This window comes from Argiope bruennichi, chromosome 8, assembly GCF_947563725.1.
Source record: "Argiope bruennichi chromosome 8, qqArgBrue1.1, whole genome shotgun sequence".
NCBI classification, from domain to species: domain Eukaryota; kingdom Metazoa; phylum Arthropoda; class Arachnida; order Araneae; family Araneidae; genus Argiope; species Argiope bruennichi.
In genome coordinates this window covers 132235726-132251789 of record NC_079158.1, presented here as the reverse complement: position 1 = coordinate 132251789, position 16064 = coordinate 132235726, and the positions used below count along the sequence as shown (strand labels likewise).

General features: G+C 26.7%; 1 protein-coding gene across 2 annotated transcripts in view; it reads right to left on the bottom strand.

The window, feature by feature from the left end:
• Positions 1-13679, bottom strand: part of LOC129981311 (DNA topoisomerase 3-beta-1-like) — a 47291-nt gene extending 33612 nt beyond the window's left edge. For both annotated transcript variants that reach the window (XM_056092095.1, XM_056092096.1), the window contains exons 1-6: positions 13355-13679; positions 11740-11817; positions 11525-11647; positions 6407-6574; positions 5476-5610; positions 5069-5181 (exon numbers count right to left, since the gene is read on the bottom strand). In XM_056092095.1, coding sequence (XP_055948070.1) covers positions 5069-5181; positions 5476-5610; positions 6407-6574; positions 11525-11647; positions 11740-11817; positions 13355-13588 — 851 coding nt within the window. In that variant the 5' untranslated portion in view covers positions 13589-13679. The remainder of the gene's footprint in view (positions 1-5068; positions 5182-5475; positions 5611-6406; positions 6575-11524; positions 11648-11739; positions 11818-13354) is intronic.
• Positions 13680-16064: the final 2385 nt, after the last annotated feature.

The window sequence follows — 16064 nt, the reverse complement described above, 5'->3', positions numbered from 1 at the left end:
TCAGTGACTCTGTTTTCATTAATCATGTTATTAAAAAAATTAACATTTATTGACGAACACGAACACATTGATATTCACCGTTACTCTGATTAAACATTATAAAATCTGAATAGCTAAACATAAACGTGTAAACAGCTGTGCGGCGGTTTCTATGGCAACACAGCTGGAAAGGGAAAAGAAGTTTCTAAGATAGAACATCTGCTTTACCCAATTTTATAGAATAACTTTTCCCCTTTTTCGTTTCATTTAAAAAAAAAAATAACATATTTAATAAGAACATCTGCTTTATCCAATTTTTTAGAATAATTTTTTTCCCTTCTTCGCTTGCTTTAAAAAAAACATCTATACTTATTATATATAAAGCTCAATGTGTGTGTGTGTGTGTGTTGGCGCTCTACAGAAAAGACCATTTGACCTACAGCTACCAAATTTGGTACATGTATACCTTAGAGGTCGGGAATGTGCACCTGGGGTCCCTTTTTTTAAATTTTTAATTAGAATTTTATTTATTAATTAAAAGCTAACTTTGCCGCCAAAAAAAATTTATTTTCCCCGCTGCCAAATGAGTAAGAGTTCAGTTTTTTTTCCCAACAGTAATGAGGCTAGGCTTAAGATTTTTCAGCTGATTATTTCTAACGATTCTGTTTATTTTCGTAATGTTTGATGCATTTAAAATTAAACATTGTTAATTAATCGATCTTTCAGATTCATTTTGAAGTACATTTGAATTAAAATAAAACAGAATAAATGAAATTGAAAATTTCTAATCTGCATAGCGTTACCCCAACTGGCGTAGAGAAACTCACGCATTTGCGTTACCGTAACTGCCGTTGTAAATTCACGCATGCGCATTGTGTTCTGATTGTTGACATGACAACCATTATCAACGGACGATTTAAATTATTTTTAGATTAGTTGCATGCTTTTTGTAATTAAAGTGTATTTATGTTAGTAATATATTTTTTGTATATGCTTATAGTTTTAAGACCATCGTTTTTAAGTAGTTTTTTTTAACCTGTTTTCAACTGATTATTTTAAACGATTCGTTTTTTTTTGTTTTTTTTTAGTGTTTGATGCATTTAAAATTAAACATTGTTAATTAATCAATCTGGTCATGATGAATCTGAGAAAATTTTGTTGACAAATTTTTGAAATATTACATAAATTAAGAAAGATTCTTTAGTGCCCATAAAGTTTAAACGCTCAGTAACTGTTTTCAATAATCATATTACAAAAAAAAATGCTTTGTTTCAATAAAAAATATTATTATATTAATTGCAGATTAATCCTTTCCACTTTAATTTAAAGTATAAATTCTACGGGAGCCAACAGAAAATTAGAGAGATACATATTACGGTAGACTGAAGGCGTTTATAATATTATGAGTGAATTATATGCTATCAAAATTTGAAGTTTTAAAATATTTTGATGAAGAAGCTATTAAAGTAGGAATTGCATAAAATATTTAATTATTAAAATTTTAACGAATATTAAGATTGGCGAACCGGCTGGTCGCCAAAGGCGGCTAATATTATATATTACAGTCTTGTCCTTAATAAATAAGGTACGACATTTTTGTTCGGTCAACATATGTGAAAATATTTCCGATATATCATCGAATAAATTAAAGGACGAATGTGACGCAACAAGTTTTAATGCTATAAAAATTCAGCTTTCAATTACTGTTATTGAACTAAAAAAGTTCGAAATCGGTTTATTTTCGGACATTAAATTTGATATTTTCGGATTTGAAGTGTTATCTTTTTCCTATATTCTTTTCAAATATCAAGTTTAGCATCAATGATGACTCTTTTAAACAGGCATGCAATCTTGTAGGTTTTTCTCTTTTGGTATAAAAAGTAAGTGCCAGTTTTCTCAAATTACTTAGGCTTATTACCTTCTTACAAAGCGAGTAGTATACAACAAATGGATTTTGTGGAACTTCTCGAACGCTTTCAGCAAAATCGGGAATGATTTTTTTTTTTTTATCCATCCAATTCATATTAAATAGGGATTTTCAGCAGCTCATTGCTTAAAAAAAAATTATCTAATCTATTCTGAATAAACTCAAAATTCCTCAAATGATAAACAAACCATTAAATAAACTCATGTGTGAGCGACTAAATACTACCGCGATGCGTCCGCAGACTAAAGGTTGCTATTTCCGCCAGAGAAATGTATTCTAATCTCTCACACAATTACAGAAGTCTCGTGCATGCTCATTAGCTGCAATTCGGGAATCTCACGGAAAAAGAACAAACCCTTTCACAAATCGAAACTGGACTGATCCAAACAGAAAAAAGGGGCGAGTTACCGCACGAATGATATTTTTTCGTTTTTTGGAAGTGATGACTATGATCTTTTATTCTTGCAATCTTTAGAGATGGGTATCTTTTAGACGGAAAAGAAAATAACTAAAAAACTTGAAATTCCTTGTATTTTCCAGAGTTTTATAAAAAAAATTTCAATTTTCTTTTTTATTTTTTAAATTTCCCTTGTTTTCTCGGTTCTCCCGGTGGCGTGGCAAGATTTTATTGATGGAATGCAGATGGCTACTATTTTTCTCAAGCTTTCAAATAGTATTTATTAAAATACTATTTTAAAGCATCAAACTTGAAGGTTGATAATGGGAAAATTTTTCTACTATTATCAAAGTTAATGTCAACTTTCCAAGGCTACTAAGGTAAATTAGAAGTAACAAATAGAAACATGAGTTTCTGAAAATACGCTCTCTCCCTCTGTGTGTGTGTATGTGTGTACACGTTAAAATAGTTAATTTTTTAATTCAATTTCTAATTAAAATTTTGCAAGATATGTTCTTAGTGATCCTCTAACATCCGAAAAGAAACTTTCCACTGCATCTCATGTTAACTTAAGCAGTATAGGCTGTGCATTGCTTTTCTCAGTCAGACAAACCATTATATATTCAGTAAGGAAAACAACAACAACAAAAAATCGTGTGAGAATTACAAAAAGAGAAAAAAAAAACACTTTAATTTCACATCTGGATTTCATACAATCGACTCAGGCAATTATAATCGCACAGTAAAATTTCTTTCGTAAGTCGTTAAAGAGATCGCTGAAGACAACATATTATCGAGAATGATGACTGAATGTGTAACATGATAAAGAGGTTTCATGGTAGTAAGAACAAAAGTGGATAAAATTCACACATGTCCTCCATGTGTGCTTTCAGGATATCTTCCTACTTGCCTAATGCATCTATTTCCTTTCTGCACCCCATTTTATTCTTATTTTTTATCGATTGGAGACAATTTTCATACTCTTTAACAACGAATGAAGGGTCAAACATAAAGTTGCTAAGCATAATCAAAATAAATCCTTTGCTATTTAAAGCACTAAAAGTTAAAAAAATTTCAAACACTTTTCGAGTTGTAATGGGTAAGATATATTTTGTATTTCGCTCTTTTGAAATAACCATTCCAGTGTTTCAGTATATCAGAAGAGAGAAATCAGTATCAGAAGAGAGAAAGAGTGGGAAAAAAATGTTCATTAAGCATTATCTAAGCATGTATCGAAACTCCTGAATCTTCCCTTTTGTTGGTTTCTTTCTATATATATCTGGTAAACAGAGATGCTTATGACTGTTTACAATTTATTGTATGTATTCAACATCTGCAGATACAATATATTCTTTGTATTTCTCAAGAACTTTTTTTCAAAATTAAATACTTTAAGGTGATTAAAAATGGTTTTCAAATTTAAACACGTTTCCTGATGCTACACACCCTGACATATCCATCACAAATCATAAAAAATACAGTTAGTTAATTTGTGAATTTTCTTTTTCAAATAAATATCTTTTTAAAGACATTTTGAATAATATGAAAGGAAAAAAAATTACAAAAAATAGTACAGAAAAATATTTAAACTAATCACCTGAATTTAGATCTCTCTCTCAAATAGAATTCTACATAAAATATAAATAGTTAAGTTCAAATTTAAATCAAATATATTCAATCAATTTTATTAATTCTTATTATCTAAATATATAATAGATCTCTAAGCTTTTAAAAAAAAAGAACCTTTATGCTCACTGACGTACTAAATGACAATGAAAAAATAGAAAAAAAACTGTTTATGCAAATATTTTAAAATTAAATAGCTAATATCAGTGATAGACATCGTCTTAAATACTTTACAATAAGCAATTTTTTTTTTAAATTCAATATTGAAAATAAGATATGGTATTCTCAATAATACAAATCAAAACAAAAAAAGGACTTGCAACTACAAATAAAAAAAATATATAATTTGTTTCACCAGCATTCAGGCTGCCATCTAACATTGCAAACTGATTTAATAATATTTTCAGTATGTATGTTGGTAATAATAATAACCATTAGAACTTCAATTTTATTTTCATAATATTTTATAAGGTAAAATTGGGTATGTAGATAAAAGGCAAAATCCATATTTATAAGGATTATCCATATTTATACTTACATTTTTATTAATACAAGTGGAGATAGCAAAAGATCCTACAATAAAGTGTGCATTTTGTAGACCATCTATTATACCTAATGCATTCAGTATTTTTCCAGAAAGAGAATGTTTGTTGCAAATTGAAATAGCAGTACTTTCTCCAATTTTAGCTTGCTTTAGAAATTTTCCCCATTCTACCAAGACATTAAATCAAACAATTACTTGATAAAACAGTGAACTTAATCCTTTTTATACCAAAATCTGTCTTTTAATGAAATATGGATAACATGTTTATTTTAAAGAATAGAATATTATCATATGCGCAAGACATTTTTTTATATACAAATGCATGAATTGTTAACTAAATTATATTTTACTTTCTTATCATACATTCAATATACCTTATCTTGAATTAGCTTTAACAACAACAAATCTATATAAATAAATATTTCTGTAGTATGAATTCAGATTATGAAGGCAATGAGTGTCAATTTAGCACAGTTTCAAAAATAAATTTAGATTTAGAAAGCATAAAATTGTAACCAAAAATACAATTTATTGGTTCAATTATCAAATAAACAAAACAAACGATGTTATAAAAAGAGCCTAAAACTAAACTTACATTGCTTCTGTTTTTTGTTTAACCATTTGATAAAAAATATTTGCCACTTCATTATCAAATATCCTGATACGATCCCAATCCAATGTCAAAGTTTTCTGGCTGGCAGTAGTAACCTGAAATATATATTTTTTTCAATAATTTAAAAATTCATTTTCAAATTAACTGCCATATATTTCCCAATATTAAAATAAACAAATATCATGAATTTAAAAAATTAAATTCATTTCATAAAAAAGCAAATTGAAAGTTTAATAAAACCAAGTTAATATTAAAATTAAACTAAAATCACTTAATAAAACAAACAGTAAGTATATTAATTTTTTTAAGAATAAAGGGTCAGACAGGCAATATCAATTCATAATTTATTATAACAATTACAACAAAATAAAGAAGTAAGATTTTCTTACTTTAACAGACAGCACATAATAAGGCTCAGGTTTGAAGGAAGCTATTCTATCATGCCTTTCAACGCAAAATCCTAATGTGGGAGTTTGGCAAGGACCATAAGAAATTAAGGCACTATCTAAATTACCATATTTATTCTGTAAAGACAGAAGTTAGAGCATTAGGATAGAGAAAAAAAATATATGAAAATTAATAATATCTTTCTTCAAGGTAAAAAAAAAACAGAAAGATTTTTTTTTTTTTTTTTTTTTTTCATTATATGAGTTTAATTAAATTCTGACATTAGACGCACATCAGAATTGTGCAAAAGAAATCTTAGTGACAATATTTTGAAAATTACCATTATTTAAATTCTAATAATTAAACAGATAATTCTAATTCCAAAATCTAGCATTTAAAATTATGATATAAGTAAATGTTTACATCAGAAAAATGTCAGAACAAAATTTTCCAAAATTCATCCTAGCACTCTATAATTCAACATTTGTTCTACTTTTTAAACCAGTTATTTGTATGTTCTTAAATACATTTTAAAAAATATTTAATAATTGTCAAATACATTGAAATTAAAATTAAGATGATTCACTATTTCTTTAATAATAATATTTAATAAATATTATTATTAAAGAAAGGTTTTATTTAAATGCTTTCTTTTAACAAGCAGTTAATTCATATATAATATAAATCTTCCATTCATTATTAAATCAACAAATCATCATCTTCATTTGTTAATGTTTTGAAATATATATATATATATATATTCTAAACAGCACAATTAATAATATTTATTAAATATTATAAAAATTAGCTAAAGGAGAACTAATTTTAGTCTCAAAAAAACTATTCATCGTTTGAATATAATAATAAAATTGATTTCAGCATTAACCCATATGGAAATTTAGTGCTTTTCAAACAGTTATAAGATTCTCATACCTGAAAAAATTTTGTTTGGAATCGAGTAAAGGCACAGCCTATCCTAAGATCAAGTTCTTGCCGTGCATCGACAGATAATGATTCATTCTCATTTGGCTCAACTAGTTGCTTCATGGCTTGTTTGATATCTTTTTCCGTAATAGCACTAAAACGAGCCCGAAATATGGTCTGAAATGCAAGAAATAACAGATAGGCTGGTAAAATCAATTCACTTTTAATAAAATAAAAGAGATACAATAAATCAAAATGATTCCTAAAAAATCTCATGTTTTAAAAGTTTTGGATTACAGTATACTCCCAAGTATCTGGCATAATGTTGCGGAAGGGCAGGTAGGATAGGTCGGAGTTCCATGAATTCTTTTCTTTTCCCACCAATAACAGAAGAAAAATTTTTTATACCAAAACTCACTGTTATGAAATGTATTTTCTCACTTTTTATCGAGTATTCTTACTTTTATTCCGCTTCTACTGATTTGTACCACACACCACTTCTCAATATCTGTTCAATTTTTTTTTTTCCAGTCCCCCATTGTACTTTTCCCAACTCCTAACTCAAAAGCTATATTGTTTGCTGTTACACCAGAGTATAGTGCATAATTTCTCCTCCATAGACACTACAATTTTTTTTTTTTTTTGTATATCATCCATTTTCAAATCTGCACTGTGATACACTTAAGAAAGCATTGAGCATACCCCAAGAACAATCTACAAATACTGTATGTACTGCGCAGTTACAATCAGGAACAATGGCAACAACTGAGGTCCATTACACAAGGAGAAAATAATGAACAACATGCAAAAAACTGATTTTTCCCTGTCCCAGAAAAATGATTTTCAAAATGTATAATAAATGTTGAAAGACACCCTATAAAACCTCTTATCCTATTATCGCCCTAAAAATTTTTGCTTTTAAAACTTTATGTTTGATTAAAAGTAACAACAGTCTTAGCAAGGGCTGTACCAATTATCAATATATCGAAAAAATCGATATTGCCATAAAATTGATTTTTTAATTTCTATTTTTGAAACAAAATCAATTTATCATTGCCATGGCAAAGAATCATGGCCCATGATAAATTACAATCCAATAAATCAATGAACACATTAAATTTTTGCTTTAGTTGTTTAAAAGCCTTGACATGCTAGAGAAATTACATGGTGCGAGCAAGGACAATCTTTAAATTTGCCTATCGAAAATCTGTTTTAGACCACTGAAATGGATAGCGGTCATTTTCATGCAAATCTGAAAATGTCTGTTGTAATAATTGCTCCTCAAAAATTAGCGAATAATTTTCCATCAAATTGATGTTTTTACTAGCTTTAAAAAAAATCACATATCAGCCACCTTTTAATTCAGACCTATAATGTATGCCAAATATGACACGTGGTCATCTTAGAAAGAGTCAAATATCCATAAGACTTAATTGTCTAAATAAAAATTATTTTATTTATTAGCATTCATTGCTCATATGTATTAATTTTTTATACAAACTATTAAATTTCAACAATAATTTATTAAATTTTAACTTCCAACTGCCTTCTTTTTTTCACTTTTTTTTTTATTTTTTTTATTTGTAAGAATCAATTTAACTCTTTCAAACATAGTGATGTATATACTGGATCTTTTATAGCTAAATATTTAATGTATTTTAAAAATATTAAATGAAGAAAGGACATTTTCGAGAATGATCGTTCATTCTGTAAACCGCATAATAAAAATATTTTGTATACTTTAGATAGTCATAAAAGAACCATTTTTGACATATCAACCAGAAAGATCAACTAGAAGACCATGTTCTAATTGCAACACACACACACATATATACATACGAAAAAGGTAAAAAGTATTAAATGAATCTGTTCAATTTGCCAATATCTTTATATTTAACACACACAGAATAACTTTAGAATATTTCGTATTAAAGAATAATTGAGAATAACATTTTGATACATTTGAAAATTTTTTAAATACCTACTGTTATAATTCACTATTCTAATTGCTTTCTGTTGTTTATTTAAATCCATGTTATTTTTTGCGTATTTAAACTGTTAGATTTACTTACAGTTTACTTTAGATTTACAAAAGTTTTTAAAAAATTGATATTAAATGATGAATAATTAATTTGATGTGATTAAAACCATTTTATATCATGTATTAGAAAACTAAAATTAAAACATTATGGTACTAAATTTGTAACACCCCTAATGAAATATAACAAATAATGTTTTTGTCTAAATTTTAAACAATATGTTAAAGATTGTTTTTAATGTGAAAAATGTTTTCATTAGATATTTTTTTTTTTTTATTGTGTGCAACAGGATAATTATTTTTGCATAAACTCTAATGTATGAAAGAGTTAACAAAGAAAGAGATGTTTGAGTAAAAATTCTAGCTACATAAATTCTTTAAAAAATTATTCAAGTAGAAATAAAATAAAAAAATTTAATTATGAAAAGCTCTTCAACCAACAAACAGAAACATATTACAGGCTATTCAATCAACAAACAGAAACATATTACTACATGTAAAAAGTATTCCAATTGTTTTATATATATATATATATATATATATATATATTTCAAATTACAAAGGCAAACCATTAAAAGTTCTAATGATGAAAATCAGTTTATTCTGAAGTAAAATCATATAGCAGTGTAAAGAAAAATATCGACATAATATAAAACATATTATTAAGACATAAAATAATTTTAAAAGATATAAGTGAATGAGCAGCATTGTTTATTGCAAGTCAACAACAATTAACTTACAGATACTAATAACCATTAAAAAAAATTCATTTTTAACCAAAATAAGTACTGATTTTGTAATCTAACATGTATTATCAGATTTAGTGATGACCAACCAAATCACTAAGAATATGTACCAGATTTGGTAGCTCAAATTTGGTACACATATATTTTGGAGGACAAAAATATGCACCTTAGAGCAACTTTTTAAAAAAATTTTAAAGAGAATTTTAATTAATTAAAAAATAGGTAGAATTTTGGAGTTTTTCCACTATGACTTCCAAAAATATTTAAACACAAAATTAATTTTACACCATTTCAATGTTTTTTTTAATATAAAATGTCTTTTTACCAATTAAATAATTGTGCCAGTTTTTTCTGAATTTTTGACATTTTTTTTAAATACTTTTTTAACCTAATTTAAAACAATAGATTACATTATTGCCCTGAAGTATAGTATTTACTGTTCATTGAAGAATGCAATTTAAAATTTTGAGCATATAGTTATATTTATTATTTAAATAATAATAATAATATTGATAATATTAATTTAATAATAATATTTAATAAATTTAAAATATATCCACAAATTTCATTACTTTTAGTTATATCTACATATTTATACTGAATTCAGCTTTTTTTTTTTTTTTTTTTTTCATTTTTTTAAAATCTATATTATGATATATGCTCTTATCATTTAAAAACATATTATAATTCAAATTTTTCGTCTCTAAAATCATAAGATTTAAATTGTATTAATTTAATGGCTGAGATAATTCACAAAGCTTTTTGTCAAATAATTTGTGGACATATAAGCAATAAAAAAAATCATGACATCAACAATTATAGAAAAATATGAAAATCTGAAAAATTTAATTACAATTCGAAGAATACATTTTGTTTCTGATCAATCTTTCAATACAGATTTCACAAATTTCATCATCAAAATAAATTCTGAATTATACCTTTCTTTCTTTAATTCAATTTCTTTTCTACAGTATGAGCTTTTAAATTTTGAAAAACATGTAATTTTTTTTTAAATTTACACAGATAAAAATATTACTTTTTTTTATTTTATAATATATTGATCATTAAATTTTTATCATTTTTAAATTTAAAATTTAAATCATTTTTAACAGCAGTTTTTCAACCTATAATTGTCTTTTATATAACAATTTCTAATTTTCTAATTTTGAATTTCACAATTCGATTTTCAAAATAAATCTAAATGATAATAAAATAACTGGAAATGCTATTAATATTGATAAACATAAGTGTTTTGTTTGGATATTGGTTAATTTTCAGTAAGTTTATAATGATGATACACACAGCAGCATTTTTTTGTTTATTTCCCCATATACTCTGATTGTCTCAGAATTGAAAGCCTTTTCAATTCTGAGGCAATCAGAAATGAAAAATATTTAATTTTAAAAATTGAAATTTTTAATGTATTGCATTTTTTTTTCAAATATTAGTTTTCATTCTATAATACTTAATATTCATACACATTTCAGAATTACTATTTTTCTATTTTGAAATTTCATGCTTATTCTTTAGTTGCAATCATTTTATCTACAATTTAAATATTAATGATATTTAAATTGTAGATAATTGTTAATATTTATTGCAACTTATTCTTTAGTTGCAATAAATATTAATGATATTCATATAATGAATTAACGTTTCATAATAACAGACGTTAGATTTCAAAGTCACAATTTGTTAAAGTTATTTAATTTAATGTGTAAAAGACAAAAAATATTTTGTGTACGTGTGTATAAAGAGTAAATAAGAAAACTTTCTAAAGTAGCATTAAAAATGCAACATTTTAAAACTTGCTCCATTATTGAAGAAAATCAAATATTATCATATAATGAGTAATGCAGACATAGGTACTGCTGCAACATTCCATATTGAAATGATTTCAATATCATTATAGATTAATTATTTTATCTGAAGGAAAAACAGGAATATTTTTATCATATAAATAAAAATTAGCAGTTTACTGAAAATTTGTCATTTTTAGAAAAGTGCTGATAAAATATTCTGATAAGCAAGTTTTTTTTTTTTTTTTTTAGAATTTATTAATGTAATAAATAAATAATATATTCATGGTATGAATAATACTGATTTATCTTGAACAAAAAATATATTGCAATGATGAAATTCAGTCGTTGCCTAATCCTATTTTTAGCATGAAAATATATTAAGTACAGAAACTAATTCTTGAAAAAATGTGGCACTCTTCCGAAACTGCAATTTTTAAAATTTGAGAGGTTTTCATCTGATATCTCACGAACCAAAAATTCAAGAATAATATTATAGCTATGCATAAAAAGCAATATGCAGATAGTTCCATTCTGCACTCACCTGTTCATGTCTGTTTAAAGGAGGTTTCATTGCATCCCTGACACAATTTATAACCTCAAAACAAATATTTTCTCCTTCTTTATCACAATCAAGCCATAATACCAGATAGTCACAATTTCGTGCCTAAAAGATAGTAGATACAAAATATTAATGAATTCATAACATAATATATAAACCTAATTGATACCTTTACTTTCATAAGACTCTGAACTTACTTCTGAATGAAGGAATTTCGGAATTTGAAGTTTAGAATTCGCTTCTCGTTTTTCAGTAGGAGCAGAGAATAATTCTGCCTATAATCATTGAATAAATTTATTAGTATTAGTTAATTTTTATGGGCCACAAGTTTACTTCACAATTTCCAGATTCTGGATAGAATATCAAGCTCTGTTATATATAAAATGCCAAAATGGCTGGTGATGGTTTATATTTTTTGATAATTTATTGCAAAGACTATAAAAATAAGCAATAGCTTGTACTGTTTATACTTAAAAAATATATATCCGATATTTTGCTTTTGAATATTTTTATAAACTATGCATAAACATATATACTTCAAAAAAGTAATATTTTTCTGAATTTTGTTCTTTATTTTAAATTTCCTCTGAAATAATTTTACATCGGAATTTGATCATTAGTCTATTCAAAAATTGCAAACTGACCCATTGCAACTTCATATAATATTTCATTAAAATAAATAAGTCTAGAGAAAATAAAAACAGATTTTCAATGATTTAAAATCTGTCTTAATGTTGGTAACAATGAAAGCTATTAAGATAAATATGATTATAAAAAATCATATTTGCTAACAAAACTATCAAACTTTCGGGGAAAAAATCAATCACTCTAGAGAAAAACAGGAAATAATCAGATGAAGAAATTTAAAAATTAGAAATATTTACTTATTATTAACATGTAACTCACTCTGTTACAAAGCAATTAATAAAAAAATATGTAATACCAAAATGCTTTTTAATAAGAAATAAAATAATTAACATATTTATATATCAAATCTAAAATGATTTGCATTATTATAAGCAATGAGATAGTAATTCAATAAATATCCAGTTTTAAGACTAATAAAAGACTAAGTTGGAACAGAGAATTTTCAACCACAGTCAGATTACTTTTGAAATAGCACTTTATACTCTAAAATTTCACAACACACTAATGTAGTGATGTGTGATCCCAAATTATCTAATTTGCAACTAGCTTACATACAAAACTGCTCTCCGGCAGAACATGATTTAATGTAATCAATCCTCTTTCCTAAAGCTAGGTTTTATCAAAAGTTCTCTTCTCTCAGAAGGGCAGATGATAGAGGAATGATTACTTATAGTGCAAATAAAAATGAAATTACACCACTTTTTAATCTTGAAGCTAATAAATGTTACATGAAAAATATATGTATGACAGAAATAAACTATTTCAAAATTAGAAAATTTAACATATTAAAAACATAACAAATCTGTGTCTAAAATTAATATGAACAAGTTTATAGAAAAATATCATTAATTGAAGACAGAACAAACATAAATAAAAATCATAAAAATATAACACAAATTTTGAATCTATCATCTAAAGTACCATTTACTAACAAAAACTTTCTCATATATTTTTTTTAAAACAGAGATTATCGATTGCATTTAACAAATACATGAAACTTAGTAAAAACGTGCCCCTCCCACCTTTTTTTTTTTTTTTCATAGCACACAAGTCGAAACCCATCCATGAGTCAAATGATAAAAATATATCAGCGATCCAATATACAATGAACAATAAAGAATGTATCATTTCCTATTTTCATACATATTTTGGAAAGATACTTACAGGATCCACTTTATCCCAGTTATTATATTTAGGAATGAAATCTAAAGACATGACATGTCCGCAAACACTAGTAAATTTGAATTTTGCCGGTTGATTTAAAAATACATCTTCATACTCATAAACGGCACATGCTGAACTCAGCCCTTTCCTTTGTCTTATATTACCTCTGGCCAAAATTTTAGCCAAAGACTGTGCCAAAGATGGCTTTTCTGCAATCATTAAAACAGTCTTCATTTTATAAAAAATAATAAATTTCTACATATATTTACAAAAAAATGATAGAACACGACTTTGGTACAAAAGAGTCAATAACATAATACCATAACAAACACACACAATCACAGTCACAGTGCTAAAAATAAGCCGGTAAACTAAAAAAATCTATTTATTTATATTGTTTTAGATAATTACTTCATACAATAGATGCATAACCCATCATTTTTTGAATGACAAGTATTTTTGCTATTGTTATTTTCAAATACTTGTTCGAAATATTTGTTACTTTAATCATACTTTTAATTAAAAATTATTAATTAGCAATAAAAATAAAATCTATCAATTATAATAAATATTTAATTTATTAATTTAAGTAACGTGTGATTGACATAATTTATCTATTGGAGCTAATTATTTTAGTTTTTGATTTTTTTTCAATTCCTGAAAAAATTGAAATAAAAAAAAAAGTGTCATTTCTTTAAAGTTTTCACTTTAGTTCTATTTTCTACCAATAGATGGCGCCTGCAGAATGTACGCCAATAAAAGATTACGTCACGTCATAAAAATAGAAGTTATTTCTATGGGACAAATGAGAAATCACTTGACAATATGAATTACTTAATATTTCAAGAAATCACTGATAAAAAGCAACGAATTCACACTTACAAACACTTCCCGTGAATATTCCCAATTACAGAGATATGCGATTTCGAATTATTTAACTCATTTTGTAATTCTGAGGATAACTGGTCAGTTCACTTTTTAACCCATTCACAGATTTTTTCCTTTAACTTTATAACTTATGGAAATGGGAGAATGGCTTCTCTAAAGCTGAAATTCTGTTTATGGCGTTTCCTGTCTGCTGGGTACACCCTTTCTTTTCCTCCTTTACTCCCCTTCTTTTGGAGATGTTGGTCTGAAGCGATTTCGGGCGTTTAATACGTTTACGACAGATATTCTCTGTAGGAATATGAGTTCCCTTGACTGTGATTGATATGTTGTTTCATCAACTAATTCTGTCGGAACTCAGAAGGATTGAACTTTTGCTAAAAAAGAAATGCAATTAAATAACACAGTGATTTAAAGCATAAAATATGTATAAAAAAATGCCCGTATCTTTTTTTAGTAAATGACTGAAGAATACTTTTTCTATTTATTGATAAAATCGGATATTCTAGGATAGGAATCTCTTAGATATTCTTTTTCTGTTGTTAAAGGCACCTGAATTAAATTATTATCTAATTTATCATTTTGGTTTGAGTAGCTTTCAATTTTTAGTATTCTGTATGGGAACAACAAATATAAATCGTATTTAATATAAATAGATAAAACGATAATACTTAACTCATCTGATTTATTAAACCAAACTTGGGAATTGTTTAACTTATATATCAAATTTGTGTAAACTAATTTTATGTGCTATGTGAGTTATATAAGATAGACTCAGCTTGATTTTTAGACTCTAAATGAATAAACAAGCCATAGATAGTATAATTTTTACTAATATCGCATTATTGTGTTTTTATTTGTAAATTGAATATTTGAACCGCTACACAACAGAAGACAGATTATTTCAAAAATCATGTAAATGGAATGAGATTCATATAGACTTCAATTGGATTACCTTGTTAAAGGGTAAGATGCCCAAATGGAGGAGGAAGCTTTTATAAACTACGATGCTTAAAACTTTTTATGATTTTGTTGAAGTATATTTTGATTTATTTTTAAATATAAAATTATTAATGTTATTGTACATTTATATTAGGGAAATAATACAGGGTGATTATAATTAAAGTTTAAGTTTCAAAACGCTATAAGAAAAGAACCACTGGTGAGAATGATGTCAAATTTGGACGGCATGTTATTGAAGAAGGCGGAAAGCTTATGGCAGAAGAAACAATTTAGTTTCAAATTTTGGCAACAGATGGCGCTGTAATCGGCAGAATCGCGACAAGAAATGAGAAATGATTCGTAAAAAACAACAGCTAAAGTGTAACTTACAGATTAAAACGCATTGACAAATTAGAATTGCTGAGTAGTTTTATTTGCATGATTGTACATATCACATCGAAAGGGACAAATCGGTTTCAAGAGTTTTTCGGCGACATACCAAAAAAGAAGCATTCATCAAAGGAGTTCGGAAATATCGTGAGACTGGCGCAAAATATGTGAATATGGTGTCCACCGTTGTGTGCAACAAGTTGAAAGCGACAAACAGCATGTTCCACAACAGATCGCAGTCCCCCCGGGGTGATGTTCAGAATGTGTTGCGAAATGCATGTCTTTGGTACCGCTAAATTTGCAATTAGAGCACGGAACACAACATCTCTCAGATAACACCACAGCCAGAAGTCACAAGGAGTAAGATCAGGTGATCGGGACGGCCAGGCTGTAAGGAAATGATGGCTGATTATTCGAGCACTTCCGAAATGGCGCCTCAGCAGCTGCTTCACGCGATGTGCACGGGAGCGCCATCTTGCATAAAAATGATTCC